Source organism: Pristis pectinata, chromosome 12 (assembly GCF_009764475.1).
Source record: "Pristis pectinata isolate sPriPec2 chromosome 12, sPriPec2.1.pri, whole genome shotgun sequence".
In the NCBI taxonomy this organism is placed as follows: Eukaryota; Metazoa; Chordata; class Chondrichthyes; order Rhinopristiformes; family Pristidae; genus Pristis; species Pristis pectinata.
This window is the reverse complement of record NC_067416.1, coordinates 38,105,662-38,132,805: the sequence shown is the minus strand read 5'-3', so window position 1 is coordinate 38,132,805 and position 27,144 is coordinate 38,105,662. Positions and strand designations below refer to the sequence as shown.

The window sequence follows — 27,144 nt, the reverse complement described above, 5'->3', positions numbered from 1 at the left end:
TATCAAAGGATGTTGAGGCCCTGGTAAAGAAAAAGAAGGAGGCGCATATCAGGAAAAGGCAGTTAGGGTCAAATGAGGCACTTGGGTATAAGAAATGCAAAAGAACACTTAAGAGAGAAATCAGGAGGGCTAAAAGAGGACATGAAGTTGCTCTGGTAGACAGGGTGAAAGAGAATCCCAAGGGTTTCCAAGCTGTATTAAGAGCAAGGGACAAAATTGGTCCTCTTGAAGATCAGCATGGACATCGATGCATGGAGCTGAAAGAGATGGGGGAGATCTTAAATGATTTTTTTGTGTCGGTATTTACTCGAGAGACAGACAGAGTCTATAGAGGAAAAAAGAGTAGTGATGTCATAGACCATATCCGGATTACGGAAGAGGAGATGCTTGCTATCTTGAGGCGAATTAGGGTGGATAAGTCCCCAGGGCCTGATGAGGTGTCCCCTCAGACCTTGTGGGAGGCTAGCGCAGAAATTTCAGGGGCCCTGGCAGAGATATTTAGAACATCCTTAACCGTGGCTGAGGTGCCAGAGGACTGGAGGACAGCTAATGTTGTTCGGTTGTTTAAGAAAGGCTCGAAAAATAAACCGGGAAATTATAGGCCAGTGAGCCTGATATCAGTCATGGATAAATTATTGGAAGGTATTCTGAGGGACAGAATATATAAGTATTTGGATATACAGGGCCTAATTAGGGATAGTCAACATGGCTTTGTGCATGGCAGGTCATGTCTAACCAATCTTGTAGAGTTTTTTGAGGAAGCTACCAGGAAAGTTGATCAAGGGAAGGCAGTGGACATTGTCTCCATGGATTTTAGCAAGGCCTTTGACAAAGTCCCGCATTGAAGGCTGCTCCAGAAGGTTAAGTCGCTTGGCATTCAGGATGAGGTAGCCAGTTGGATTCAATAGCGGGAGAATCCAATGATGGGAATGTCGGCTTAGCGGGAGAAGCCAGGGAGTGGTGGTAGATGGTTGTCTCTCTGATTGAAGGCCTGTGACCAGTGGTGTGCCGCAGAGGTTTGTTCTGGGCCCATTGTTGTTTATCATGTGTGTTAATGATTTACATGATATTGTGGCAAACTGGATGAGAAAATTTGCGGATGACACCAAGATTGGGGGCGTAGTAGACAGTGAGGAAGGCTATCAAAGCTTGCAGCGTGATCTTGACCAGCTGGGGAAATGGGCTGAAAAATGGCAGATGGAATTTAATGCAGACAAGTGTGAGGTGTTGCATTTTGGGAGGACAAACCAGGGTAAGACGTACAGTGAATGGTAGGGCACTGAGGTGTGTGGCAGAACAAAGGGATATGGGAATACAGATCCATAATTTGAAAGTAGCATCACGTGTAGATAGGGTCATAAAGAGAGCTTTTGGCACATTGGCCTTCATAAATCAAGGCATTGAGTACAGGAGTTGGGACGTTATGTTGAAGTTGTTAACTTCAGTTCTTATTCATCCAATATATCCTCTCAAATATAAGTGTTTAATTGTCAACTTTCCACTTTTCCAGTTCTGATGATGGGTCATTGACTGGAAACATTAACTCTTGTTTCTCTCTCCGCAGATCCTGCCTCAGTTGCTGGGTATTCCCAGCACGTTGTTTTCAGTTCATCCGTAGTTTTCTTGATTTTAAAACAAGTATTCATCTGTTGAGTTTGTACAGCTACACCTCACCCAGTGACATTGGTGAGGCCGAATTTGGAGTATTGTGTGCAGTTCTGGTCACGCATCTACAAGATATCAATCAGCTTGAAAGAGTGCAGAGGAAATTTACAAGGACGTTGCAGGGACTTGAGGACCTGAGTTACAGGGATAGGTTGAATAGGTTAGGATTTTATTCCCTGGAACGCAGGAGAATGAGGGGAGATCTTATAGAAGTACACAAAATTATGAGGGGTATAGATAGGGTGAATGCATGCAGGCTTTTTCTCCTCGGGTTGGGTGAGATTAGAACTAGAGGACATAGGTTTAGGGTGAAAGGTGAAATATTTAAGGGGAATTTGAGGGGGAACTTCTTCACTCAGAGGGTGGTGCAAGTATGGAATGAGCTGCCAGCAGAAGTAGTAGATGTGGGTTCAATTGTAACGTTTAAGAGACGTTTGGATAGGTGCATGGATGAGATAGGTGTGGAGGGCTATGGGTCCAGGTACAGGTAGATGGGACTAGGCAGAAAACCAGGCTGGCGTGGATTAGATGGGTTGAAGGGCCTGTTTCCGTGCTGTGGTGCTCTATGACTGTAAAGAAAATAGCCTTTAGAAATAAAGGTATGTAGTCAAGTTTTCAGGATCTATTGGGAAGTAACTCCCACTCTCCCAAACATGGATTGATAATTGGGTGTTGGGTTTTTATAATGCTTATGAAGGAACAGAAACCAGTTATGTTCACATTTGATATTGCACACAAATTTCTGCCATCTTCTTGAAGCTTGTCTAAAATTGATGGTGGTCTTATCTGGATGGCTGAAACCAATTGGCATTTCTTAAAAGCCCCCACCATATCCAGGCTGCTGCCAGAGAGTCCCAGGCATCCAGTTTTGTCCAGTAGTAACTTCCCATCATTACTGATTGCTCCCCCCCGACTCCTTGATGCTGCTATCCTCAGGATCTCTCATTCTTAACCCAATTGTCCAAATTATCTGCCCAGTCCTTGGGCAATACTTGGAGTATTGGGTACAGTTCAGGTTACTACAATACAGGAAAGATGCAGTAGTAGTAGAGAGAATGCAGAAGAAATTTATCAGGATGCTGTCTGGAATGGAGGCCAGTAGTTATTAATTGGATAAGCTGGATTTATTCTCATTGGAACATAAGAAGCTGAGGGGTAACCTTTATAAAATTATGAGGGATCTGAATCAGGTTTATTATCACTGACATATGTTGTGAAATTTGTTGTTTTGCATTACAGTGCAAGACATACAATTACTATAAGTTACAAACAACAAATAGTGCAAAAGAGAAATAATGAGGTCGTGTTCATGGACTGTTCAGAAATCTGATGGTGGAGGGGAAGAAGCTGTTCCTGAAATGTTGAGTGTGGATCTTCAGGCTCTTGTAACTTCTCCCTGATGGTAGTAATGTGAAGGGGGCATGTCTTGGGATATGCATAGGATAGATAGTCTTTTTCCAAGACCAGTGAAATTTGGAACGAGAGGCACAAATTTAAGGTGAGAGAGGAGAAATTTAAAGGCATCACGGTCAGCATGGATGCACTGGGCCAAAAGAGACCATCCAACTACCCACACCCCCTTCCTCCTCCGTGTTTGTTCACTGCCTGACCCCCACCCTCACACGTACTGTTTGCCCAAGTGAACTCCCAACATGTTTTTGGGCCTAATCCCAGTCCAGACATAACTTGCCCTAGCCCACTGTTCCATCCATAGTGTGTCACAGCCCCTTCCATAATCCTATTTGCAACTTCAGGTGTAGTCTGGCCTAGTATGGATGGTGCTCCCACTCTCCAGACCGGGCCTGACTGACTTTCCCCATCCAGACGTGGCTTGATCTTACAGGGCTTGCTTGCTTGCCTGCTATCCTTCCCACCACCACCCCCCCCCCCCCCCCCCCCCACAACATGTGGCCTGGTCCCCTGCTTCAGACATGTCCTACATCACCTGCCTCACGCTTCCCTGACGCAGTCTGCCAGAACCTTCCTCTTGACTATCTACCTAGAACCACCATCTCCCCACTCCTTCCCACAATCAACTGACCCAGTAAACGGGAGATTACAGAAGGGAGTTTGGTACCATATTGAACACAGGGCTCCTCTTCGGAGCTGCTTCTGTCTACAGACCAAGGCAGAATTTGCTGTAGGACCAATTTAATCGTCTCTGGATAAGAGTATTTGCTAGATGGCAAGAAGCTTAGAACTGGAGCTACAGAAATCACTGAAAGCTCATGGACAAGTACAGAAGCTAATTCAGAGGCTGATGGAACGTCAGCTTTTATCTCAAGGGCTGAAATACAATAGGGTAGGAGATATGTCACAGTTATACAAAGCTCCGGTTGGACCACATTTACAGTACTTTGTTCTGGGCACTGCCCCTCTGGAAGGATATGTTATCCTTGGGTGTGGTAGGTGAGGTGCAGCTGTGCAAACTTGACAGATGAATAGTTGTTTTAAAATGGAGAAAATTACGGATGAACTGAAAACAACGTGCTGGGAATACCCAGTTAATTGAGGCAGGATCTGTGGAGAGAGAAACAGAGTTAATGTTTCCAGTCAATGACCCGTCATCGGAACTGGAAAAGTGGAGAGTTGACAAGACAAGACAAGATCTCTTTATTAGTCACGTGTACATCGAAACACACAGTGAAATGCATCTTTTGCATAGAGTGTTCTGGGGGCAGCCTGCAAGTGTCGCCACAACTAAACGTATACGATTAAACATGTATAATTGTGAGGATATATTGGATGAATTAGAATATTCCATTGAATATAGAAGGTGAAGGATGATATATTGGTGTTTAAGGTGGGGAAAAAAAATTCAATCAGGTCAAGAGTAAGAGAGAGAAACTTTTCTCTCATGAGGACGTCTCAAACAAAATTAAAACTCAGCCACTCACACAAAGGATAAAGTTATTTGAGAATTCACTCTACCGAAGAGCTGATTATGGGGTGGGGGAGGGGGGGCAATCAATTAAAAATGTCAAAGTTGGGATTGAAAGCTTCTGTGTTAGGCAAGGATATTAAGGCTTAAGAGAAAAACAATTTGGATAGATCGTGAAGATGTGGATTGAGCAGGGTCTATGTGAATGTATGAACAAGTTCAAGGAGCTCAATGGCTGCCCTCTGTTCCTATGATCCGATCAAGGGATGTTTGTGGGATCTTGCCAAATGCTAATTGGCTGCTGCATTCCCTTTGAGGGTGAGTGAGGGAATCAAAAGAAGAGCCGGAGCTAATTGGATAAGAGGTGAGTGAAGACGGAGGGAGCTAAGCAGGAGGGGAACTGAGCAAAGGAGAGATTGGGGAAGGGGAGAGAGGTAGGGAGATTAAGGGAGGGGCTAGAACAGGATCAGGCTTGGGGTCTGAGGTGTGGGGATTGCTGAGGGAAAGGATGTGCATGTGGTTCAGAATATCTCTGTTTGTGTCATAGAGCCGTACAATGTGGAATGAGGCACTTCGGCCCACTGAGTCTGTGCCGACTGTCAACCACCATTTTATGCATCCTACTCTAGTCCCATTTTATTCTCCCACATTCCCATCAACTATGCCCCCTTCTGCACCCCCCCCCACATATGCCTCAGATTCTACCACCCACTCACGCACTAGGGACAATTTATAACGATCAATTAACCCACCAACCCGCACGTCCTTTGGATGTGCCTAGAGTGCGTTTTTGCTAAGTTTGAGCAACAGAGCCCGATCTTCATTTGTTTTGGACCTCCCTGCCATTAGACCAAGACCTCGCTCTGTCATCACCATGTGATCACTAGTGTGCAGCCAGCCACCCACATTAAAAGAATTTGCGCATAGAACTCTTCCATTCCTGAGAACCGAAGTGGAAGGAAGTCGTCCTCGATCCTGAGAGACTGTCTAGGAAGGAAGGGATAACAATGAGTACCCTTCAGAAATGAATGCAGGGTTTTGTTCTGTTGCCATTTGTTGACTTTGTGGGGGTTGGCATTAATGTGCAACAAGGGTTTTCAAAACATTTGCATGGATGGATATAATTTATTTCTTTAGTTACTTGACCCTCTGAATGAGAAGCATGGTGGGGGTGGGGGGAGGGAATGGAGAAGGCACAAATCTGATTCTGATTGAAACTTCATTCCCCTATTTGTGAAAACCATAACAGATCATGAGAAACAGTATTACAAAAATGCTAATGTTAGGTTTTCTGAATATTTGTGGCACTAACTCAGTAAACAGTTTAAAATCTTGATATTTGAGACATGTGGTTCTGATCTTCAAGAGGTATGAGAGGTATGCTCCTGGGATATTTTGCTCTTCACTCCATTGCTGTTTGACACATTCCCATTCATAATAACTTTCTGTTTCTTATGTTGAGCCTTTTATGTTACCTCTCATCCTGTGACTCCTTGGCCTTTTAGCACTAATGTGGAATATTATTCCAATGCTTTCTGGAAATCTCAAATATATTACAGCTTGCATGGGCCTTGTTCATAATTCACTGAAGGAAGTTAGTTTAGCATAGCCTATGTTTCCAAAATCTGTCCTGGTTTAAACGTTTTCTGCCTTGTTTCCTGCAGGTCTCACACTAATTGTAAAGCAATTCATATCAAAGAGCTCATTGTGCATTTTCTTGAAGTTTATTCTTTTCAAGTCTGTTCTTTTTTTGCGTCTTTTTATGCAATTTCATGAGCAATTTCATTCTGGCAGACTCTGGTCGTAACTAAGGATCAAGTGCCAGAATAGCTTCAGACTTCATAGGCAATAATCACCTTAAAAAAAACATAGGCTTCAATTTCTTTTCTCCATTTTTGTCTTTCTCAAAACATACTTGATATCACCCACGGTTGATGGTGTAGTTTTTTAACAATGCTCCTGACCTGTGAAAATATTTCTTTGTCTTTCCTTTCTCACATTCAAGACTGTCTACAGGGTGAAATAATTTATTTTCTTTCTTTACCTACTGATCCCATCCCCAATGGCCGAGTCTGTAATGTATCGGCCAAAGCCATCTATTTATCATTCAACACACAAGCTAATTAAAATGATTTGAAGTAGCTTTAAATAAATTCAGAACCTGAAGTCTATAAAGGGAGCATTAGTAAACCAAAACTCTTTTTAGTTTGATTAGATTAATGTTATTGACCTTAAATTTTTTGTGGAATTATTTAACTTTGGTGCAGATTTTGATAGATGTCTTTAAGTGAAATTCTGGATAACAAATGGTAGATTCCATGATTATAATAGAAGACAGTGTAGACCTACATGATCAGTACTGTTGCTTTCAGTCTGGCGACGATGTTAACCTTTAAAGCACTAATCCAATATCTCCTGTTAACGCTATTTGGTATCTGTTGGGCATAGTAAGGGTTAAGTCTCGGCTGTTTATTCCCTTTCACCCTTTGATTTGCTGTTGCTACTGCATTTTGTTTGATGTTAGTTTTTAAGACTGCAATTGTATGTAACTTCCAGGGGTCCCGTTGATTTAGAAAGGCAGAGTGACCACTTTTGGACCTTTTTTTTTGACTTTAAATCATTTGGCTTATAAATTATTGGTCTTTTGTTTTTATAATGTTTGATTTTATTTGAATGTTTGGAGACTTTTGTGTTAGAGTAAGCTTGATAGTTACCATCGGGATCTAGCAGACTCAGAATGTTATGTGCAGTGAGAGAATTCCCGTAGCCGTGCAAGATATTAGGGATTTGAAGAAAGTTTTTAAGCCCACCCCCCAACTGAAGGCCCCTATTTTACACTGGACTGCAGTTGCTTTGGTAGCACTGCTTTTGCATAACTTTATAGGTCTTACTTTAACATAACTGAAAGTTAAATGCCATCCCAGCAAGGAATCACATTCAAAATAGTTTATTCTTGCTATGCCACTTGAAATTGTAGCATTGTTTGGGCTTGATCTATCAGTTATCGCTCAGTAGGTAGCACTCTCACTTTTGTGTTAAGAGATTGTGGTTTCAAAATTCACTTAAGAAAATCTAAGCCTGACACTTCAGTGTAATATTGAAGAGATGCTGCACTGTTGGAGATATTGTCTATCAGGTGAGGTGTCTGTTCTTTCAGATGGATTTATAAAATCTCTGGCAACAGATTGAAGACCAAGGGAATCTTTTCTGGTGTTCTGGCCAATGCTGATCCCCTAAACAATGGCAGGAAAGCAAGTTATCTTGGTATTATCATGTTGCAGATTGTGGACAATGTTGCACATAAGTAGCTGTCGATTTCTGCAATACAGCAGTGACCAGATCAGATTAAATTACTTAATTGCCTATTTAAGTAATTTGGCAGTTCCTATGGTTGCGAACAGTCCTAAAGAAATGCAGCCTTTTTGATAGGGTTGTAATTACAAAGAAATTCTCTACTGTCCTATCTCGAGTATGAACACTTCATGCAGAAAACAAAATTAGAATGAGATGTGCATGTGTGTGCACAAGCATTCCTGAAGCAGAACCAGCTGCCAACACTTGGTAGCTTTAAAGAGTCCATACAGAGTAAACCCCTTCCAAAAGCTTCACATTGTGGTCATTAGTGCAATTCTATCAGACATAAAAGTAGTTTTACTGTTTTTTGCTAAAGGCTAGACATCATTTCGAAAAGAGGTATTAGTCTTTACACATCTTTGAGAATTGTCCTTAAATGAAAGGTCAAAGATTAAAATGTTTTGACAATATTTCTGATTGAAACCTATGTTCAGGTAAAATATGGTCACTGACGCTGACAGGCTACAGTTATTTCTTTAATCATCCCAAATTGTGGAGGGGGTCTGAGTTAATCTGATTACCCGATAAATTGTGTAATTTACCACTGATGAGCAACAGTTATGCTGGAACAGGTGATAATATTGTGGTCTGTATATTTAAGCCCCTCTCCACCTCTGTCTATCACTCCTTGTTTAAGATACTTCTCAAAACATAATTCTTTGATCAAGCTTTTTGGTTAGCTGTCCTACTATCCCTTTTTGGAGCTCAGTGAAAAAGTTTGCATAGTAAACATTTCAGTGAAGTTTAACGTGGATGTAAGTCATTGGTACTGCATGGTTGGTACGTCAGCTGAGGAGTAACTTTAGTTGCTTTATGCAGCTGGTATGGAATGCTTTAACCTCACACTCAGATTTTATTCATCAGTTTGAGTCCCTCTTTGGTAATTTCAACCTTTTGTTTGAGTTCATCAAAACAATGACTTTTGCCTTTTGATCTGCTTTAAATTATCACTCTGCAAAGACAATTTCTTTTTTGTTGCTCTCGTTTGGTTTTCTTTTGGGTGCTGTTGGTGGGTTTCCTTCCATTACCCCACCCCTCCCTGCCCCCTGGAAGCTGCATGCATTAATGAGTTTTTTTTTCCTCCCCCCCCCCTCCCCCCGCCCCCCCGCCTGTCTGATTATCATCTACCCCTTCATTGATAACTTGTAAACACAACAGCCTCCGCTCCTTCAGTTCGGATAGGTCTTACTCGCTGAACAGGAGTCCATACGCCAGGGACAGCATCATGATTGAAGAGCTGACAAAGGAGCCGGTAAGTGGAGATCTGAATTCTAGTTACCTGTGTGGTTTTATCTTATTGCATGCTTTAGATATGGTTGTCAAATGATGCTGTTCTTGCTTTTGTCTACTGTACATCTTTGGTACTTTGTGGTTAGATCTCGCCGGCTAAGGTTGCCAGAGTAGGAGAACTATCTAAAGGGAAGGAATTGTATTACTGACCTTGTGTTCATTGTTTGTTGGCCGTTTAGCTTATTTGATTGCATTGACTTAAACTGATGCTGCTTTCTTAACAGGCCACTTCATCAGCAATTCCCATTGTAAATTTTAAAGGGCTTATTCCTTGCTTTAATGTGTGAGCGTACATGGGATGCAATTTTCTGGAACTTGTCAGATGTTGAATACTTTAATCGGCCTTTCACCATCTCCCAGCTATGTAAACAGCAGTTCAATCAGAAGATATCATTCATCAATTTTAAGATTTGCAGTACATCTTCATCTACTCTTTGATGTATGTTTAGGTTACTCCAAGAATATTTGGAGGCACATTGAAAGCACTTGTTCCTCTTAACATTCAACAAGAACACCTCTATCCCTAAAAGTCACTTTTTTTTCTCACATTTTACATTGTTGCTGTGAAGCCTGGGATGATGGAGGCTTATTGTTCATCAAAGACAAAACCCTTCCCCTGCTGTGATGTGAGATAAAGAGTTTGGGCAAAGTTAATTCCCTGCTTCCATTAACCATTTGGGAGTAAGGTGCAAACATACCCTTTGAATGAATTCACTATGGAGGTGAAATTTCCTCTACTGTCCTCCCTTCCCCCCAGCCTGTCCCTCATTCATCTTCTTCTCAGTGGATTACCTCATTATTCCTTTGTGTACTGTAGCACTCAGTTTTAATAATCCTTAACAAAGCCAAATAATGAAGCATAACATTCATTGGCCATCCATAAACTTGGCTGAATAGACTTAAATATAAAGAGGGCATTAAGTAGTGAGTTGCCAGTGACAGAGGTCCTAACTTTGTCGTGCCCATTGCCACTTTTTTCCAGCCTCAGCATTTCCAGTGCTTGTTCATTGTTGGTTTATATTGATGTAAATTCCTAACTGCCCACCGCTGACAGTGTCTCAGTGCTGGAGAACAATATTTGTTTTTGGGTATCAGTACTTGTTACTCATTACTAGTTAGCCTGAGGTGATGAGGAGTTGATCACAGTGTGTGGAGCTGGACTTGTGTGGCAGTTGCACCAAGAAAGTGGTAGCAGATTCCCCTTCTCCAAGGAACCATTTGGTGTCAGGCCAAATACTCTTGCTTGTTTTGAATTCTGATTTGTAACTTTTCATGTTGGAAGTTGAACCTACAACTTCTGAGTTGTCAGTTCTATACCATAACAACTATGTCATGTTGTTATTGTGAATCCTGTGTTTTCTTTGATTGGAAAACAACCTTGTTAAAATACAGGCTGAGTCTAAATTATCAGAATACTCAACACTTTACAAAACTTAGGCTCTTAGTTTGACAGCTGAAAATAACCAATGGTTTATAACCTAGTTGAAGAATCCACTTCCTTTTCTGTCTTTCATACCCATGGTCAGTCACGACGGGCAAAGTTTGAAAGAGGCAGTACCAAAAGTTGGTGGGTCTGATGACAGCTAGGCAGACATGCCTGATGAGTTGGAAGATGATTGTATAGATTGCTGGAGTCCTTCATAGTAATGAAATACCTTTCTAATATCCATTTCTGATGTACCCTTTGAACATTGTTCAGATATGTCAAAAAAGTTTTCCCATAATGTTTCACACTATTACAGGTAAATCTAGCAGTACTTGAAAATACAAACTCCAAGTACACAATAACAAGAATTTCTAGTCATCTTAGATGGTTTTAGTCCAGAATGCAAGTTATTTTTTAATATTAGATATAATGCATTACCTTGTGATCAGTTTTATTTGAATACCTAGGAGGAGAAGCACATTTTGTTTTCAGTTTTCTAGTTATCACTACACTTGTTTGCTTGTCTAGCTGATAAGCCAGGGTAACTGAAAGGAAAACAAGAGCAAACATTTGCTTATACAGTTTCAACAGTCATTAATAATTTTATATCCAAGAGAAAATTGGCCAGTTTAATTGATTCATCGATATGTAGTATCCAGTGGTGATTGTACAGTTGATTGTGGGAGGTTTTCACCACTGTATTACATAGCAAAGCAATCAACAGCAGTAGACTTGCGGCCACTATCAATGGAAGCACGTTATATGGCCCCACCAGGTTACAGGGGAACAAGACGTCGTTTGGGAAGAAAGTCCCAAAAAAATGAAGTGCAAATTCAGAGGGTAGATCAATTTTGAAGAAGTAATCCATGCCCTTTTTATATTAAAATTACATGTGTATTTATGTAAATTAACTGCACAAAGAAAAACTTTAGCATTTTAAACCTTATGACTTCAACCTCAGGCAAGCTTGCAAACTCAAAACAGGGATTGGCAACAATGGAGGCTGTATTTCCATTAATTAAGAAGAACCTTTGCATCACTTCCATCTGCTAGCACAGCCTTCATACTTGCCATCTCCCAAGTTCCTGAGAGTATCTTTTGAGGTTAAAGGGCATCTCTGATTTTCCTCCTGGTTCATCAGGGTTTCCAACCAGAGCATGCGCATTCCGTGGGTGGGCCAATAGTGAGCAACTCACTGAAGGTAAGCAATTATTTTCTGCCAGCTTGCTACTTAAAGTCAGGAGGTTAAGGTTAACTCTATGTACAACTATATTTCTAAAACATGTCAGGCTTAATGTTTAACATTATTTTAAATCTTCTAACTTCCAGATGGTGATGTTTAGATCATACAGTTCTATAGTGCTTTTATTGGACATTCAGCAGCTGCTCAGCCCCCATTGTTCTGCCTTATCCCTGAACCATTGTTTTCATTTATCCTCTTCCCAGTATTTAGCCACGTTCCTTTTAAAAACTATTTTTTAAATTTTCTCATGCAGTGTTTTCCTGTGGAAGACCTAACAATGCTTCTGTGCTTTAACTTGAAAGCTAAACCCTTCTATCTTTCTTTGTTGATGAGCTTAAATTTGTTCCTAACACACTGATGAGTGAAAACATTTTTATTTACGTTCTCAAAACCTCTCAAAGTTTTGAGCACATCTGTCAGATTGTTCCGAAACACCTACCCCACCTCCAGTCTGCTTTCTAGCCTGATGAAATTTTGCAGTGTAAGCATTTACTGAATGCATGGTTTGAATATCGGTGGCAATTGGCCACGACTTTGTTTGGAAATTTGTGGCACCACTTGCCTGTCAGTTTAAGATTGCAATACATTTTCTTCCCATCTATTTTCACCTTATTTTTTTTCTCAACAAATTTCTTCTCAATTGGGTAAAGAGCTTCACAACTGGCAACCAGTGATAATGAAGGAACAGACATGTATTCCAAGTTGGGATAGTGTGTGACTTTGAGGGGAACCTGTGGTGGTAGTGTACTGTGCACCTGCTACCCATTGTCCTCCTCAGTGGTAGAGGTCGAAGGTTGGAAGGTGCTCTCGAATTATCTTTTGCGAGTTACTGCCGTGCATTTGTAGATGGTACTGCAACTGTGGCACACTGGTGGTGGAGGAAGCAATAAGGTGATGGATATGGTAATGATTAAGTGGGCTACTTCATCCTGGATGACGTTTAGTTGCTTGGGAGCCACATCTGGAGTTTTTCCTGAGATGTAGTCCAAATCCAATGAGAATATCCGCAAGGTCTTTCCTTCAGAATTCTGGGATAAAATTTATAAGAGACAGGAGCTTCACCTGTCTTGAAATTTGACCACAAATTTTTCGTTGGGGAAAATAAGAAAACAAAAATAGTTGATGTTCAAGAAAGGAGCATGGAGGGAAGGTTGAATTGCATCTCTGAGAATGTGCTGCACTGTCAGATATTCCTATTTTCAGATAAGATGTCAAAATTAGGCCGGTACTGCTCTCTCAGCCAGTTGTACTGGATCCCATGTGACTATTTTGAAGAAAGCTGAGTTTTCTCTAGTGTACTTGCCCATCCTTCACCCTGTACATAGTGTTACTGGAAGCTAGGTACTAGTTGGCGTTTGTGGGATTGTGCTGTGTGCAAACTTCCTGCTTTGTTTCCTGTATTACGAACGTGATCATACTTCAAAAGTACTTTATTAGCTGTTAAGTACTTCCGGATTTCCTGATAAAGGACATTAAAGGAGCTATTTAAAGTTGTGTCTTTTACGAACTTCAACAATCATCCCAATATATTATCTCCTTAAACATTTTCATGCCGTATTCATCTTTAAACTGTACTATCATGCTGGTATTTATCTTGACATTTCCTTTATTTGAAAAGTGTCAGTTAAATATTTCGATTATTTCTCTACGTTTAAGAAGCCCATTACCAGTTTTCAGTGAATTAATTCCTCTTTACATCCTTGTGTTTATTCATGGCATACTTAAGGAATGTTTGCTGTTCTTGGTCCCAGTTATGTTTTCATTGGTATGCTTTTATTGCCCCCAGTTCTATTGTTTTCTTTGTCTTATCTTTAAAAATCTTTTTACCCTGCTCCTTTCCTGAATGATTTTGTTTGCTAGAAATCTAGACTCCATTCCAAAACGCTTTACTGCCCCTAACCTAGTTCCCGTATAAATTCCCTTTGTGTTTCATTTCAGGATTCCTCTTTACTACCATTCTCACTTGCACATCCCATACATTCTGTCTCTCCCTTAAAAACTGTTGGATTGAAATGTAGTGTTTTAGGTGTCCTTTTATTTTTCATACTGCAGCATACTCTTAAGAGTCGCAATCTCGTAGATCCTCAGTATTGCTTCGCTTGTTGATCTTTCTTCATTCCTTAGAATAATACCTCCTAATACATTACCATATGGCTGTCTTAGAAACAGGTCCATCATACTACTGATAAATTTTCATTCAGATGCAGATTGTATTCATCATGCACTCCAACTTTGGTAAGGAATATTGAAGACTTGGCTCTTATTTCCTCCAAACAATCGCACAAGTCCCTCTGATTATTTGGCACGTGGGCGGCACAACATGGTGGGCCGAAGGGCCTGTATTGTGCCGTATGGTTCTATGGTATTTTCCCATTACAAGTAGTGTACCAATAACACCCTTTTAATTCTCTCCAGAAGTGTGGTTTACCACACCCAGCATCCAACTCTTGTGATTAGCCACTCTGACAATAATGCCGTAATCTTGCCTTCCTAATCCTTCCTAAAATTCATAAGCATCCAGTTTCGTTGAACAAGCGTGGACGTGTTTGCTTGTGAATTTTGCATTCGCAAGTATATTTGGCTTGGCTATTTTGTGAGCATAAACTGTTTAAAAAAAAAATGTGGGGTTTGGGCTTCATATCACAGTTTTTGGTTTAAATGTATCTCCTTGTATGAGGCATCATTGGATTCGATCCTCAGTACTTATGTGTAATAAACCATGTTGTGCTTTTGAAGTTGGTTGCATTTAGTTTTGTTAAGTAAGGGTTTCAAGTGATGTGAAGCTAGGTAAGAAATGGAATTGAGGTTCGGCTCAGGGGACTGGATAGTCTACTCTTGTGTCTATGATCCCAAGTCTTGGGAATTTTGGATGGAGAGAAATCACATTGTCTCTGTCACACAAAAACACGTGTATTGGTTATGACTCAATATTTATTTCCACTCTCAATATTTTTCTGGTAGCACCTTGCAGTTTCTCGGGAATACGACAGCGACTCTTTGAAGAGATTCAGCTGGACAGCAGATACACTCGACAACGTCAACCTCATTTCCAGCCCCATCCATTCAGGGTAAGTTGCAGATTGCATTGTACAGAATGATATGTGAAATGTCTCCTGTATGGAATATCCATGCTTAAGTTGCAGTAGTGACAAAGCTTTAGAAGTACTTCATTGGCTCTAATGGATCTTTAGATCCCTTAGTTGCATGTTTTTTTTTTCTTTCTGTGTATTCAATGTATTTCAAAAATTTAATCCACTCCACTGTGGTGTGATACTGAATCAATAAAGAAGAGTGGTGTTGGTCTGCAGGATTTTGAAGATATCAGCTGGGGTAGATGTTACAATGAACCTTTGCATCCTAGGCTACAGAGGGGAGAAATCCCACTCTCAGTCACCGTCCACGATATCACCAGCAAAACCAAACTTGCACCTATGTAGTATTTTCCTGGAATTCAGATAAAGAGCCACTTCACAGGAGCTTCAACACTATTAACACTAAGCTGCCTGAGAAGATATTCCAAAATTACCAAAAACTTAATCAGATACTTAAAGAGAATTTAATGCAGGGAAGAGAAAGGATGAGTTTTAATCAATTCTTGATGTAGCAAAGGTTTGGATGAGGACTTAACAGCAGATGAGCTGAGGTGCGGCAGAGTCACGTGGTGTTACCAAGATGCATGTGAGAAAGTGGACGATGACTACCAGTGTGATTGGATGCTTAGAAGCTGGAAGCAAATGGGGAATGGGCAGTTTTTAAACGCTGCTGTTTACTGTGGAAGTCTGCACAGATTGGAACACGTTCACACCTCATTAATTTTTTTTTGTGGTGTGCTAACAATTATCCTAAAATAGAATTTTCTCCCACAATACATTTTGAGGGAGTTAGCCCATGGGTCCTTGTGGTGCAATGTAGATTTTCTTTATTCTTCCAAGGTTACAAAGTAGAGTGAAGATTAAATTGCAGTCATGGAGGGAGTGTCCTAGATCTCACCAACCTAGATTTGTGGGCCAAACCTTCCCTTCAGCATGGACAAAATGTGACAGATTCAGATCAAAAGCATTCCATTGTGTATCAAGCTGAACTTAAGGCTCTTTATGTATCCCTGGTTGCGTCTTGATAAATAAAATTTGGTTTGCACCATCATGGTATAACAGGTAGAGGATTGGGTGAAAATTGTTTTAATAGCTCAGTTGCATGATGCAGTAAAACATCCTGGTGGGAAACTAATAGAACTGTGGAAGATATAAAAGACATCTATTCTGCCTACCCTCTATATTACTGGATCTTTGGTGGAGCTATCCAATTAATCCCATTTCCTGCAGGTGGCAGGGGTACATTATACAGATGGAATGATCCTGACTGCATCTCTTTGCTGATCTATGGGAGCACAAGAAGAGTTTTTCTCCTAAGTACGCATCCTGTTTGGGATTAATTTATTTCTGGGCATTGTGGTCAATGAGCCTTCAAATTCTGGTATTGTGGACTGTTTTCGTTAGTGTACTGTGACTGATATAACATCAGCATTGTTAAAGTAAGGAATTAAAAATCTGAAGAAATGAAGAGGACAAAGAATGAACAATCAAAAGCCTTGCAAAAATGGCACATTAAAAAGAAAGGATCGTCTAGGTTTGTACAATTGTGCTTAAAGAATTAACGAAAGGCTGATCCTTTCACATTACAAATCAAAGCAACATTCATGATAAAGTACAATGCCTTACAGAGCCAAGTTCTAGTACCAATAATTTTCATAAAGTATTGTGAATTATTTTCAGGCTTCTATTAGAAGAATATGCCAATCTAAAATCTAGAAGGTGCCTGGCTCCTGCGAGCACTTTGACAGAGTTTGGGCATCTAAACAATTCAACTGCAATTTGACAGACTGCATACCAGCAGGGATTTCTTCAGCTGTTTGTTGAACTTTGTATGTACCCGTTCCACATGATGCAGCAAAGACCCAAAGATTAGTTTCATCTAATCCCAGATGGACACAGGATAATCTGAATTTAACATACTTTACATAAAACTTGCTATTTAGCAATGTGGATATTTAGAGTCCTAGAGTAATACAGCATGGACACAGGCCCTTCAGTCCAACTCATCCATGCCGACCAAGATGCCTGTCTAAGCTATTCCCATTTTTCTGCAAACATTCAGTATCCCTCCAAGCCTTTTCTATCCATGTACCTGTCCAAATGTTGTTATTGTACCTGCCTCAACTCCTTTCTCTGGCAGCTTGTTCCATATATGCACCACCCTCTGAGTGAAGTTGTTGTCCCTCGGGTCCCATTTAAATCTTTCGCCTCTCGCCGTAAGCCTTTGCCCTCTAGTTTTTCCCCTGGGAAAAAGACTGTGCACTCACCCTATCTATGTCTCTCATGATTTTATACATCTCTACAAGGTTACCCCTCAGTCTCCTACGCTCCAAGGAATAAAGTTCCAGACTGCCCTCGAGTCCTGGTGAAAATCTCATATATCTTCTTTCCACCTTAATGCCATCTTTCCTATAGCAAGGTAACCAAAACTATATACAATACTGCAGGTGCGATCTCACCTCCATCTTGTACGACTGCAACATAATGTCCCATCTCCTATACTCAGTGCCCTGACTGATGAAGGCCAGTGTGCTAAATGCCTTCTTCACCACCCTGTATACCTGTGACTCCACTTTCAGGAAATCGTGTACTTGTACCCTAAGGTCCCTCTGTCCTGCAACATTCCCCAGGACCCTACAGTTTACTGTGAAAGTCCTATCCTGGTTTGACTTCTCAAAATGCAACACCTCACACTTATCTGAATTGAACGCCTTAGCTGATCAAGATCCTCTAATTTTTGATAACCTTCTTCACTGTCTATGATGCCACCTATTTGAGAAAAGATGCTAATATTTCACTCTGTTATTTGGGATGTTACCTGTTCTGTGACATCCCTGTGAACAGTAAACAGGACTTAATGGAGAATAAAGAAAACAGAAAGTCGGACAGATACTCGGGTCAGGCGGCATCTTTTGAGAGAGAAACAGCATTAACATTTCAGATCAATGGACTTCCATCTGAACTAGAAAAGTGTAAAAAAAACACTATGATTTAAGTTCCGGGTGGGGGGCAAGGGGGTGCAGTGGGCAGTGAGATGGCAAGAACAAAAAGAGTGTTTCTGATAGGGTGGAGACCAAGAGAGTCCAGTAACGTGTGCGCTGTTGGTGCCGTGAGGTTGGTGGATGCTTGTTCATCATAGTTGATCTGACTGCAGGAGGTGATTGAGGGCAGGAGGTGATTGAGGGCAGTAGAGAGAGAAAAATAAACAGTGCCGGGATGGTGAACGCAGCTGCTGAAAATCTGAAATAAAAGAGAAGGCTGAAAATATTCAGCAGGCTGGATAGCATCTGTGGATACGGAAAAAATGGGATTATGTTACATGTGGATCAATGTACATCAGAACTGGCCAGTTCGGACTCAAACCTGGAAGGCTGGCTATCTGAAATTGCTAAATTTAAGAGTCCCAAAGGCTGCGAGGAGCATCGGTGAAAGATAAAGTACTGTTTCTTGAGCTTTCACTGAGCCTCATTGGAACAGTGAAAGAGGGAAGAGACAAAGGGGTCAGAATGGCAGCATGTCAGAGAATTAAAGTGACAGGCAGCTGGAATCTGAGTCACCCTCTGCAGACTGAACGGAGATGTTCTGCAAAGAGATCACCTAATTTGTATTTGATTTCTCCAATGCAGAAGAGGCCACCTCATGCACACCGAATGCGATAAACTAAATTGGAGGAAGTGCAGGTCAATTGCTTCAATTAGAATGGCTATTGTGTCCTTGGATGGTGGGATATGAAGAGGTAGAAGGGCAGGTGTTGCATCTCCTGCAGTTTCACGGAAAAGTGAGGTGAGAAGGGGAATGGCTGCTGAAGAAGGAAAAGTGAAGCAGGGAGTCATGGAGTGAACAGTCACTATGGAAATGATGGGAGAGGAGGGGAATTTGAGGTGTCATCTCAGTGAAGGTGGCAGAAATTGCAGAGGATGATCTGTTGAAGTTGAGGCTGGTAGAGTGGAAGATGAGGACAAGGGGAATCTTAACCTCATTCTTGGGGTGGGGGGTGAGAGCAGATGTGTTGGAAAGGGGACAATCTATCAATTATGGTGGCGGGGAAGCTGCGGCTAAAGAGAAAAGACATTTTAGGAGCACCTCTAACCCACAGCGAGATGACCTGAGGGCCCTTCTCTTCCTCACTGAAGAGAGGCCCAACCGGTCTCCTTCCCCCGTCACACTCAATTGCCTGGCTGAACTAGTTCTTGCATTGAGCTCCTGCTCTCTCAACTACACTCACATTCCCCAATTCCAAGGTGTAGATATTAGAACACGCACAGGTCCGAGTTAACTCTGTCTCTTTCAAGGATACACAGAGCAGTCCTTGCTTTAATCCTGTTTGGGCTCCCTCCCTCATCACTTCCTTTGGTCCATTGATGACTTTATTGGTACTGTATACTTGCACAGACATCAAATTTCATGGTTTTTCTTGTGCTCACTTTCATATAATGTGTATCGACTTTGGTTCTCTTTCATCATAATGACCAATATCCACTCCAAGCCCACAGACTCCCACAGTTATGTTGACTGCACTTCACCAGTCATACTTCGTGATGGGCCTGCATTTCCATTATTCCAGTTTCTCCATCTCTATCTGCTCCAATGATGAATCTTTGCATTCCAGTGCTCCTGAGATATCTTCCTTTTGGCTCTCAATCTATGGCTTTCTCCACCATCAACATCCCTCTCATGGTACTTTGCCATGCAGCCATAGGAGGTTCAATACTTGCACTTTTGCCACTTATCTTCCCACTATGCAGGCACCCAAACCAACTTTTACAGGTGAAACAGCAACTCGCTTGCACTTCTTCCAATTTAACGTACTCATGATGTGGTCTCGATTACACTGAAGAAAGTATTGCAGAACATGTTCACTCAGTCAGCAAGGGTGACCTGGAGCTTCTAATTACCTGTCTCTTTAATTCTCCATCCCACTCTCAATCTGCTTTATCTGTCTGTAGTCTCCTACGCTGTTCCAAAGAAGTCCGAAGTAAACTTGAGGAATATTATCTCATCATCCTTTTAGACATGTTGCAACCTTCAGTACTCACTGAATTCAAAAAATTTAAGATAGCCAGACTTTCCAGTTTGTGTCAGAACTGACCAGTTCTGGTGTAAGACCCAGAAAGACCCACCAGTAACATTAACTCATTTTTTCTGTCTTCACAGATGCTATCTGACCTGTTGAGTATTCCTAGTACTTTTATTTGCTTCCCAGGAACTGCTGTGTTTTGCATCTTCTCGCCTTGTTTTCTTGCTTCTTTCCTCTCTCTTCTGCCCTCATTTATCTCTCTTTATTTATACCTCCTCCTGATCCATCGTTATCCGATAGTTGGGACCACAAACATATCTGTTGTCTGGATTTTGTTAGTCTTGAGCCTATCATAGTCACTTCTTTTCTTCTCTCTGCCTCTCTCCTTCTCTGCAACATAAAACCTTTCCTCACTTTTTCTGTTCTGATGATTCCAGGTCATTGACCTGAAGCATTAACTCTGTTTCTTTTTCCACGGATGCTGTTTGATCTGGGTATCTCTAGCAATTCTTTTTTCTATATCAGACTTCCAGCATCTGCAGTTTTTTTTTGCTTTTTGCATAAATGAAAATAAAGTTCTGCTGTTCTCTGCTTGTACAAGTATTTTCTGACTTCTGTCCTGAAAGACACAACACTAATATTTAGGCCATGACCCCAAGTTAGTGAAAATGGCTTCAATCAAATTAGCTTGTGTGTTCTTCTCAATACCTTGCAAGTCGCAGTGATAACACCTTATCACTTCCTCATTTCCAACCTGTTATAGGAATCCATACGCAAGCTGGTAAGTAAGTTGGCTCCCTACAGGGCTGATATATCCATCCCAGGATGTGGTGCTCAGATATGCTCTCAGTATTCCAGGTCTTCCACAAGCTTATGAGCTAAAAGCAGGAATAGGCTGTTTAACCCCTCAAAGCCTGTTCAACCATTTATTAAAATCATCACTGATCTGACTGTAACCTCAGCTTCATGCTCCCATCCCTAGTAGTAACCTTTCACCCCCTGGCTCATCAAGTATCTTTCTACCTCTGCATTAAAGATATATTCAAAGACTCTGCTTCCACTGGTCTCTGAGGAAGAATATTCCAAAGACCTCGTGACCCTCTGAGGGAAAAACAAATTGCTTCTTCTTTGTCTTAAATGGATGATCTCTTATTTTTAAACCGTGGCTCCGAGTTCTAGATTTTCTCACAAGAGGAAACATCCTCACCATACTGAAAAGATTCTCCAAGAGTTTGTGTTTTAATCAAGTCCCTTCTCAGTCTTCTCGCCTAGCCTAGTCTGTCCAACCTTTCCTCATATGACAACCCATCCATTCCTGGTAGGAGCCTACTAGACCTGTTCTGAACTGCTTCTAAGGTATTAACATCCTGTATATTACTTAGTATTCTGTAATTCTAGATATAAATTTCAGAATCCCCTTTCAATGATTTTCTGTACCTGTTCTGCAGCCTTCCAGTGACCTTTGTTCATGTGCTTCTGTCTCTTTGAATTTCCATTGCTGCTTTCTCACCATTTAGAAAGTACTCTTCTTTCTGCTGTACATCTAAAGAGGATGGCCCAGTATTTGCTGAAGTTGAACACCATTTCACCACAGTTTTGCCATTCACTTAGTCTATTAATGTCTCTTTGTAAATTTATAATAAAATCTACAGTGTTGTCTATATTTGTGCCATTTGGTAAATTTGGATGCAAGGCTTTTATCAAATCATCCAAATCACTTGTAAATAGGGGAAATGATCTTCTGCCCTGGCGTTAGTATTAAAGCCAGAACTTGCCCATGGTTCCTTGTGAATGTACCAGCTTCCAGTGCTGGCTTTGGTTTAAATCAGCAGTGGCAGCTTCTACCCTCCCACCCTTGCTGTCAGCTGCCCTTGTGTTCTGGTGGACTCCACACAGAACCCATCGATGTGATCGTTCATAGATTTCCCAGTTTTCAAGCTGAGAACTCTGTCGGTGGATCCAGCATGGGTCAAATCTGGTACTAGCACTTGAATGGGAGACATCGGTTCCCAGGGGAAAGGTTAGTAGTTCTGCTTTTAATTGTTTATCTAGGTTGGTTGTAGTATGTGTGCTTTTTAGCTTTTTAAGTGCATTATTTTCACATGTCCCAAGTATTATTGAATGTTTCTGAATTTGAAGGATGTCCATAAACATCAAAAGACCCCAACCATGGTAACAGTTTTGACATACTGAGAGTCTGGAGTTGGGGGCAGGGCCTTACTGGCTATGAAAGTAGTTCTGTGAATCCAGTTGCTGTTTGTGCTGAGACGGTCCCCCATGTTGCTCTGGACCATGTTGAAGCACTGTGAGCTGGGGTCCCAGTAAAAGCTGGAGGCCACTCTGGAACTAACAGCATAGCCATAAGCAGCTAGCAATTTCAGGGTTTTGGAAAAATCTGTCCTGTTTTGAACAGTTGAATCTCCAACACTTCTCTTTACACTGGGCACACCTTGCCAATTTTAATTCCTGCCCATCACCTGACTTCTGCTGCTGGTTAACAATTTTCTTAAGTCGTGTTGATAAATTGCCTTGAATCCAATGAGCTTCAATTTTAGCCAACATGCTATTGTGATGGTCTTTATCAAATGGTTTCTGGAGGTCTGCATAAATAACAGCAGTGGACATTCCTGCCTTCAAAAAGGGTCAGTCTCGTTAGCCAGCCGTGTGCTATTCTTTACAAAGGGTCTTTTCCTGTGCTTTTGCACCCGAGGGGTAATACGTTACAAAGCTGCAGGCTTAGAAAGGGTCATGTGCCATGTGTCACTACCATCCCTTTGAAGGATCTATCTGATTAGTTCCATTACCTAGCTCTTTCACCACAGACCTGCAAATGTTTCCTTTTCCAAATGTTTGTACCTTTGAAACTGCAGATGGATTACTAGAAAATCTCAGGTGCTTTTCTGGTAAGTTCAGGTGATTTGCCAAAATGTCCTTGAACTCTGCAAAAAGGCACTGCTTCCACAAATTGAAGCGACTTGCTCATTTCTGATTTTTTTTCTCTCTCTCTCTCTTTCCCCCTCCAGTTTTCTCGTGAGTTTCATGGTGGATGCCCGTGGCGGTTCGATGCGCGGTAGCCGCCACAACGGCATGCGCATCATCATCCCACCCCGCAAGTGCACAGCGCCCACACGCATCACTTGCCGCTTGGTGAAGAGGCACAAACTGGCAAGCCCGCCACCTATGGTAGAAGGGGAAGGGTTGGCCAGTAGGCTGGTTGAAGTTGGACCATCAGGTGCTCAGTTCTTGGGGTAAGTTACTGCTCTGCTCTTTCTGACCATTCCACAATACTCTTCTTCCCTTTTTCCTTTTTTTGTGGATTAATGCTATTGGTCACAAAATCTTGAATGTGAGCTTTTAGATTGGGGGGGGGGGAGGGGCATTAAAATCTGATTTAAGACTTGTGTGCTGTTTCTTTGTAAATACCATGTACCAGCATCTTCTCAAAATCAGTCACAGAGCAGGATTGTGAAAGGATTAATGATGGCCAAATTGAAATCCATAATATTCCATTGGTGGGAAGTAAAATTGGACATCTTTGTTTGATCACCTGCAAATGCCCAATTTTAAGATTCCTCTCTAAACAACTGCCACGTGGCTCTAAATATTTTGCAGAACTTGGTAACTTTTTTGCTCATTCTGTTAGAATAAGTTTTGCAAATGCTCCATTCAAATCTAGATACTGTTGGGAATGACAGTTTCTTCATTGTTTTTTTTTCACTTTTTGTTTCTCTTTACTGCTGCATGGATGTTTTTTCAGTAAACTTCACCTTCCTACCAACCCTCCCCCTCTCAACGAGGGCGAGAGCTTGGTTAGCCGAATCCTGCAGCTGGGGCCTCGAGGAACAAAATTTATTGGGTAGGCTGTTTATTAAAAAGATACAAACTGTCACAGCAGATTTTTCTTAATTTTCTTTGGTATTTATTTTAGTCATTCCCCATGTTTTTCTGGTTTTTGTTTGAAAAAACAACTTTCAGTTCTGTCGCTGAGAGAAAATCATACTGGCTTGATCTATTTGAAGCACTGTTGTTTTAAGCTTGGCGCTTACAGGCATGTTTATAATTCACTGCAAGCATTCTGCCTTCATAACTGCTTTACTTCTGTATTTCACCTGTTGGAATCTCTTTCAGCTGCATCAAATGCATTCAGTAAAAAGTGACAGCTCTTCACATTCAATATTGGTATAGAGAAGGTATCAGCAGAAGTAGGGCAACTTTATGTCAGAAGGATGGGTTGTGGTAATGAGAAGTTAAGTCAACTGAAGTCAGAAAATCAACAATGTTCCTTTTCTTACCAGCTTCCTCATTGGCCTGCTTAAAGTGCCTCCTAAGTTAATGAGTTCGAAGAATTGCTGAATGTGCATGGGCCACATTTGTAAAATAATGGAAGAGTCCTCCATAATTTTTTCAGGTTGCTTGCTTTACACATTCTTAAAAATAACAAAATTGGTATTTTAATATTTATATCCTCAAAATGTTGCTCAAGGATATCTGCTCAAAAATATTACTAATTTGGTTTTTAGTAAAGAGCTACTCAAAAGCTTCATGGTGTCATTAGCATTTCTGCTTGATAAAGTCCAGGTGTAAAACATTTCCCTCAAATACCAACGGTATGGTACATTCTCTATATCCATATTTTCATTCTGGATGTCTTGCACTACACACGGGAAATGATCAATCTGACAAGATGTATTTTTAATGGACAGTGCAAGTTTCGGTGCCGTATAAGGCTGTATTTCCAAGGTGGGACACCAAAGAGTGTTGAATTTCCATTGCATTCTTCAACAATCACACATGCTTATCAGCACATTTGCAAAAAAAAAGGTTTTCTGGTGTGTCCAGTGTTGAATATGTAAGGACACAGAAATATTTCATCATTTCCAAAATTCTGGCCAAAAGAGGGGGAGGAAGGTCTGGGGTGTGTTACAGGGAATCTTGCAATTTGTTTTTGTCAATTGTTTAGGTATAAAAATAACAATGTTAGGGTACCCTTTGATACATGGAAAACTTATTTAAAAGTTTTGAAAATAGCTACAAAGTTCAACTCTTAAACTCAATTCCTTTTCTAGTTGCTAGTAATAAAGAAATTATATGTGTAAGTTGCATGGTTAATTAAATGTTTCACCCTCCAGCAACTTTCTCCTGACTTTGGCAATATCTCTGAGGATTTGATCTTTGATTTAATAATACAGCCTGTATAGACGACCGAAAAACAAACTGTCTTCTTAATGTTTCTCTTGAGGGCAATGTAAATATTATATCCTAATGTGCTTTTGTTTAATAGTTTAAATCATGTTTCTAACTTTTTGACTGTGGGTTGTGAAATCTTCCTGGTGTTAGTAAAAATCAGAAGCTTTTCTCCCAGAAATATAAAAGGCCACAAAATATATAGAAGAAAAATCTTCATTTATTAACTTCCTACAGAGGAATAAAAACATAAATCAAGAATGAATTAGGTTTATTTGTAGTGTAGCAATTCTTTCTCAAAAGGATTAAAATGAACAAATTTATATTTTGGCTGCCGGGGGTGGGGGGGCGGGGGTTAAAAAGGGGTTTTAAAAAAAAGTATCAGCCTCATTGTAAAGAGGGAATTTTCAAATAGCTATTGAAATACAGTTTTCTAAATTTGCTAAAAACTTATCTTCAGCTGCCAAATAGTGATAACGCAACAAGTCTTTCTTCTTTCTAGCCCAGTGATTGTGGAGATACCACATTTTGGTTCAATGAGAGACAAAGAACGGGAGCTTATTATTCTCCGGAGTGAAAATGGGGAAGTCTGGAAGGAGCACCAGTATGACTATAAAGAACAGGACCTCAGTGATATATTAAATGGTATGGATGAAGGTGAGCATCCACTTTTGGCAGGTATTTTGGTTACTCCTCAATAAAACCCCAGTTTCATTTTGATCACTTGTTGATGTATCAGAAGTCAAACTTCTTGTTATCATATCACATGCCTACAGATCTTAGTACTTTTATTGGTTAGTATTTTATAGAGCTCCAAAAAGAAAAATATTACCAGAATTCCATTAAATAAAAATTTATCAAAAAGGAAAATGTTTACACTGCTCCCTTTTCTCTGCTAATGTGCAGTGACATGGCACCATTAGCTGTTATAATGCCTCTGTTTGACCATAACCTGTAATGATCTGTAATACTATTCTCACTGGCTTATTTTTACCAATTTCCCTGAAAGTCACTCTTTTTCTTCTGCTTTAAATTGAAATTGGTTTATTATTGTACCGAGATATGGTGCAACTTAGTTTTGCAAGCCATCCACACAGATCATTTCAAAACTTAGGTACATTGAGGTAGTACAAGGGAAAAGCAATAACAGAGTGCAAAACATTGTTTTGAAGTGTTACAGTGAAAGTACAGTGCAGGTAGACAATAAGGCGCAAGGGCCATGATGAGGTACACTGCGAGGTCAAGAGTTCATCTTTAACGTTCGAAAGGATTGTTTAAGGATCTTATAACAGCGGGATAAAAGCTGTCCTTATGCCTGGTGGTGCATGTTTTCAAGCTTTTGTATCTTCTGCCCAATGGAAGGAGGGAGAAAAGTGAATGTCTGGGGTGGGAGGGGTCTTTGATTATGTTGGCTGCTTTACCGAGGCAGCGAGAAGTGTAGATAGAGTCCATGGATGGGAGGCTGATTTTTGTGATGAACTGAGCTGTGTCCACAACTCTCAGCAATTTCTTGCAGTTTTGGGCAGAGCAGTTGCCATACAAAGCTGTGATGCAACCAGATAGGATGCTTTCAAAGGTGCATCTTTAAAAAAAAATGGTGAAGGTCAATGGGAACATGCCATATTTCCTTAGCCTTCTGAGGGAATAGAGGCATTGGTGTGCTTTCTTGGCTACAGTGTCTATGTGGTTGGACTAGGACAAGCTTATTGATCTTTACCCCCTCGCAATTGCAGCTCTCAACCACCTCCGCCTCAGCACATTTGTTACCTACAGGGGCATGTGCTCTGCCCATTTCCTGTTTTGTTTTACTGGCATTGAGGGATAGATTGTTGTCCTGACACTATGCCATTTGGCTCTCTATGTCCTTCCTGTACCCCGTCCCGTCATTCTTTGAGATCCGGCCCACCATGGTGGTGTCAGCTGCAAACTTGGAGATGGAGTTGGAGTGGAATTTGGCCAGGCAGTCGTGAGTGTATAGGGAGTAAAATAGGG

The 27,144-nt window shown here is 40.9% G+C and overlaps 1 protein-coding gene across 1 annotated transcript in view; it reads left to right on the top strand.

Annotated features, from left to right (window-relative positions):
• The window catches only part of ank3b (ankyrin 3b), a 422,959-nt gene that overhangs the window by 331,644 nt on the left and 64,171 nt on the right, over positions 1 to 27,144 (top strand). Inside the window, exons 25-28 of the mRNA XM_052027524.1 lie at positions 9,059 to 9,152; positions 14,821 to 14,927; positions 22,992 to 23,216; positions 25,655 to 25,809. Coding sequence (XP_051883484.1) covers positions 9,059 to 9,152; positions 14,821 to 14,927; positions 22,992 to 23,216; positions 25,655 to 25,809 — 581 coding nt within the window. The remainder of the gene's footprint in view (positions 1 to 9,058; positions 9,153 to 14,820; positions 14,928 to 22,991; positions 23,217 to 25,654; positions 25,810 to 27,144) is intronic.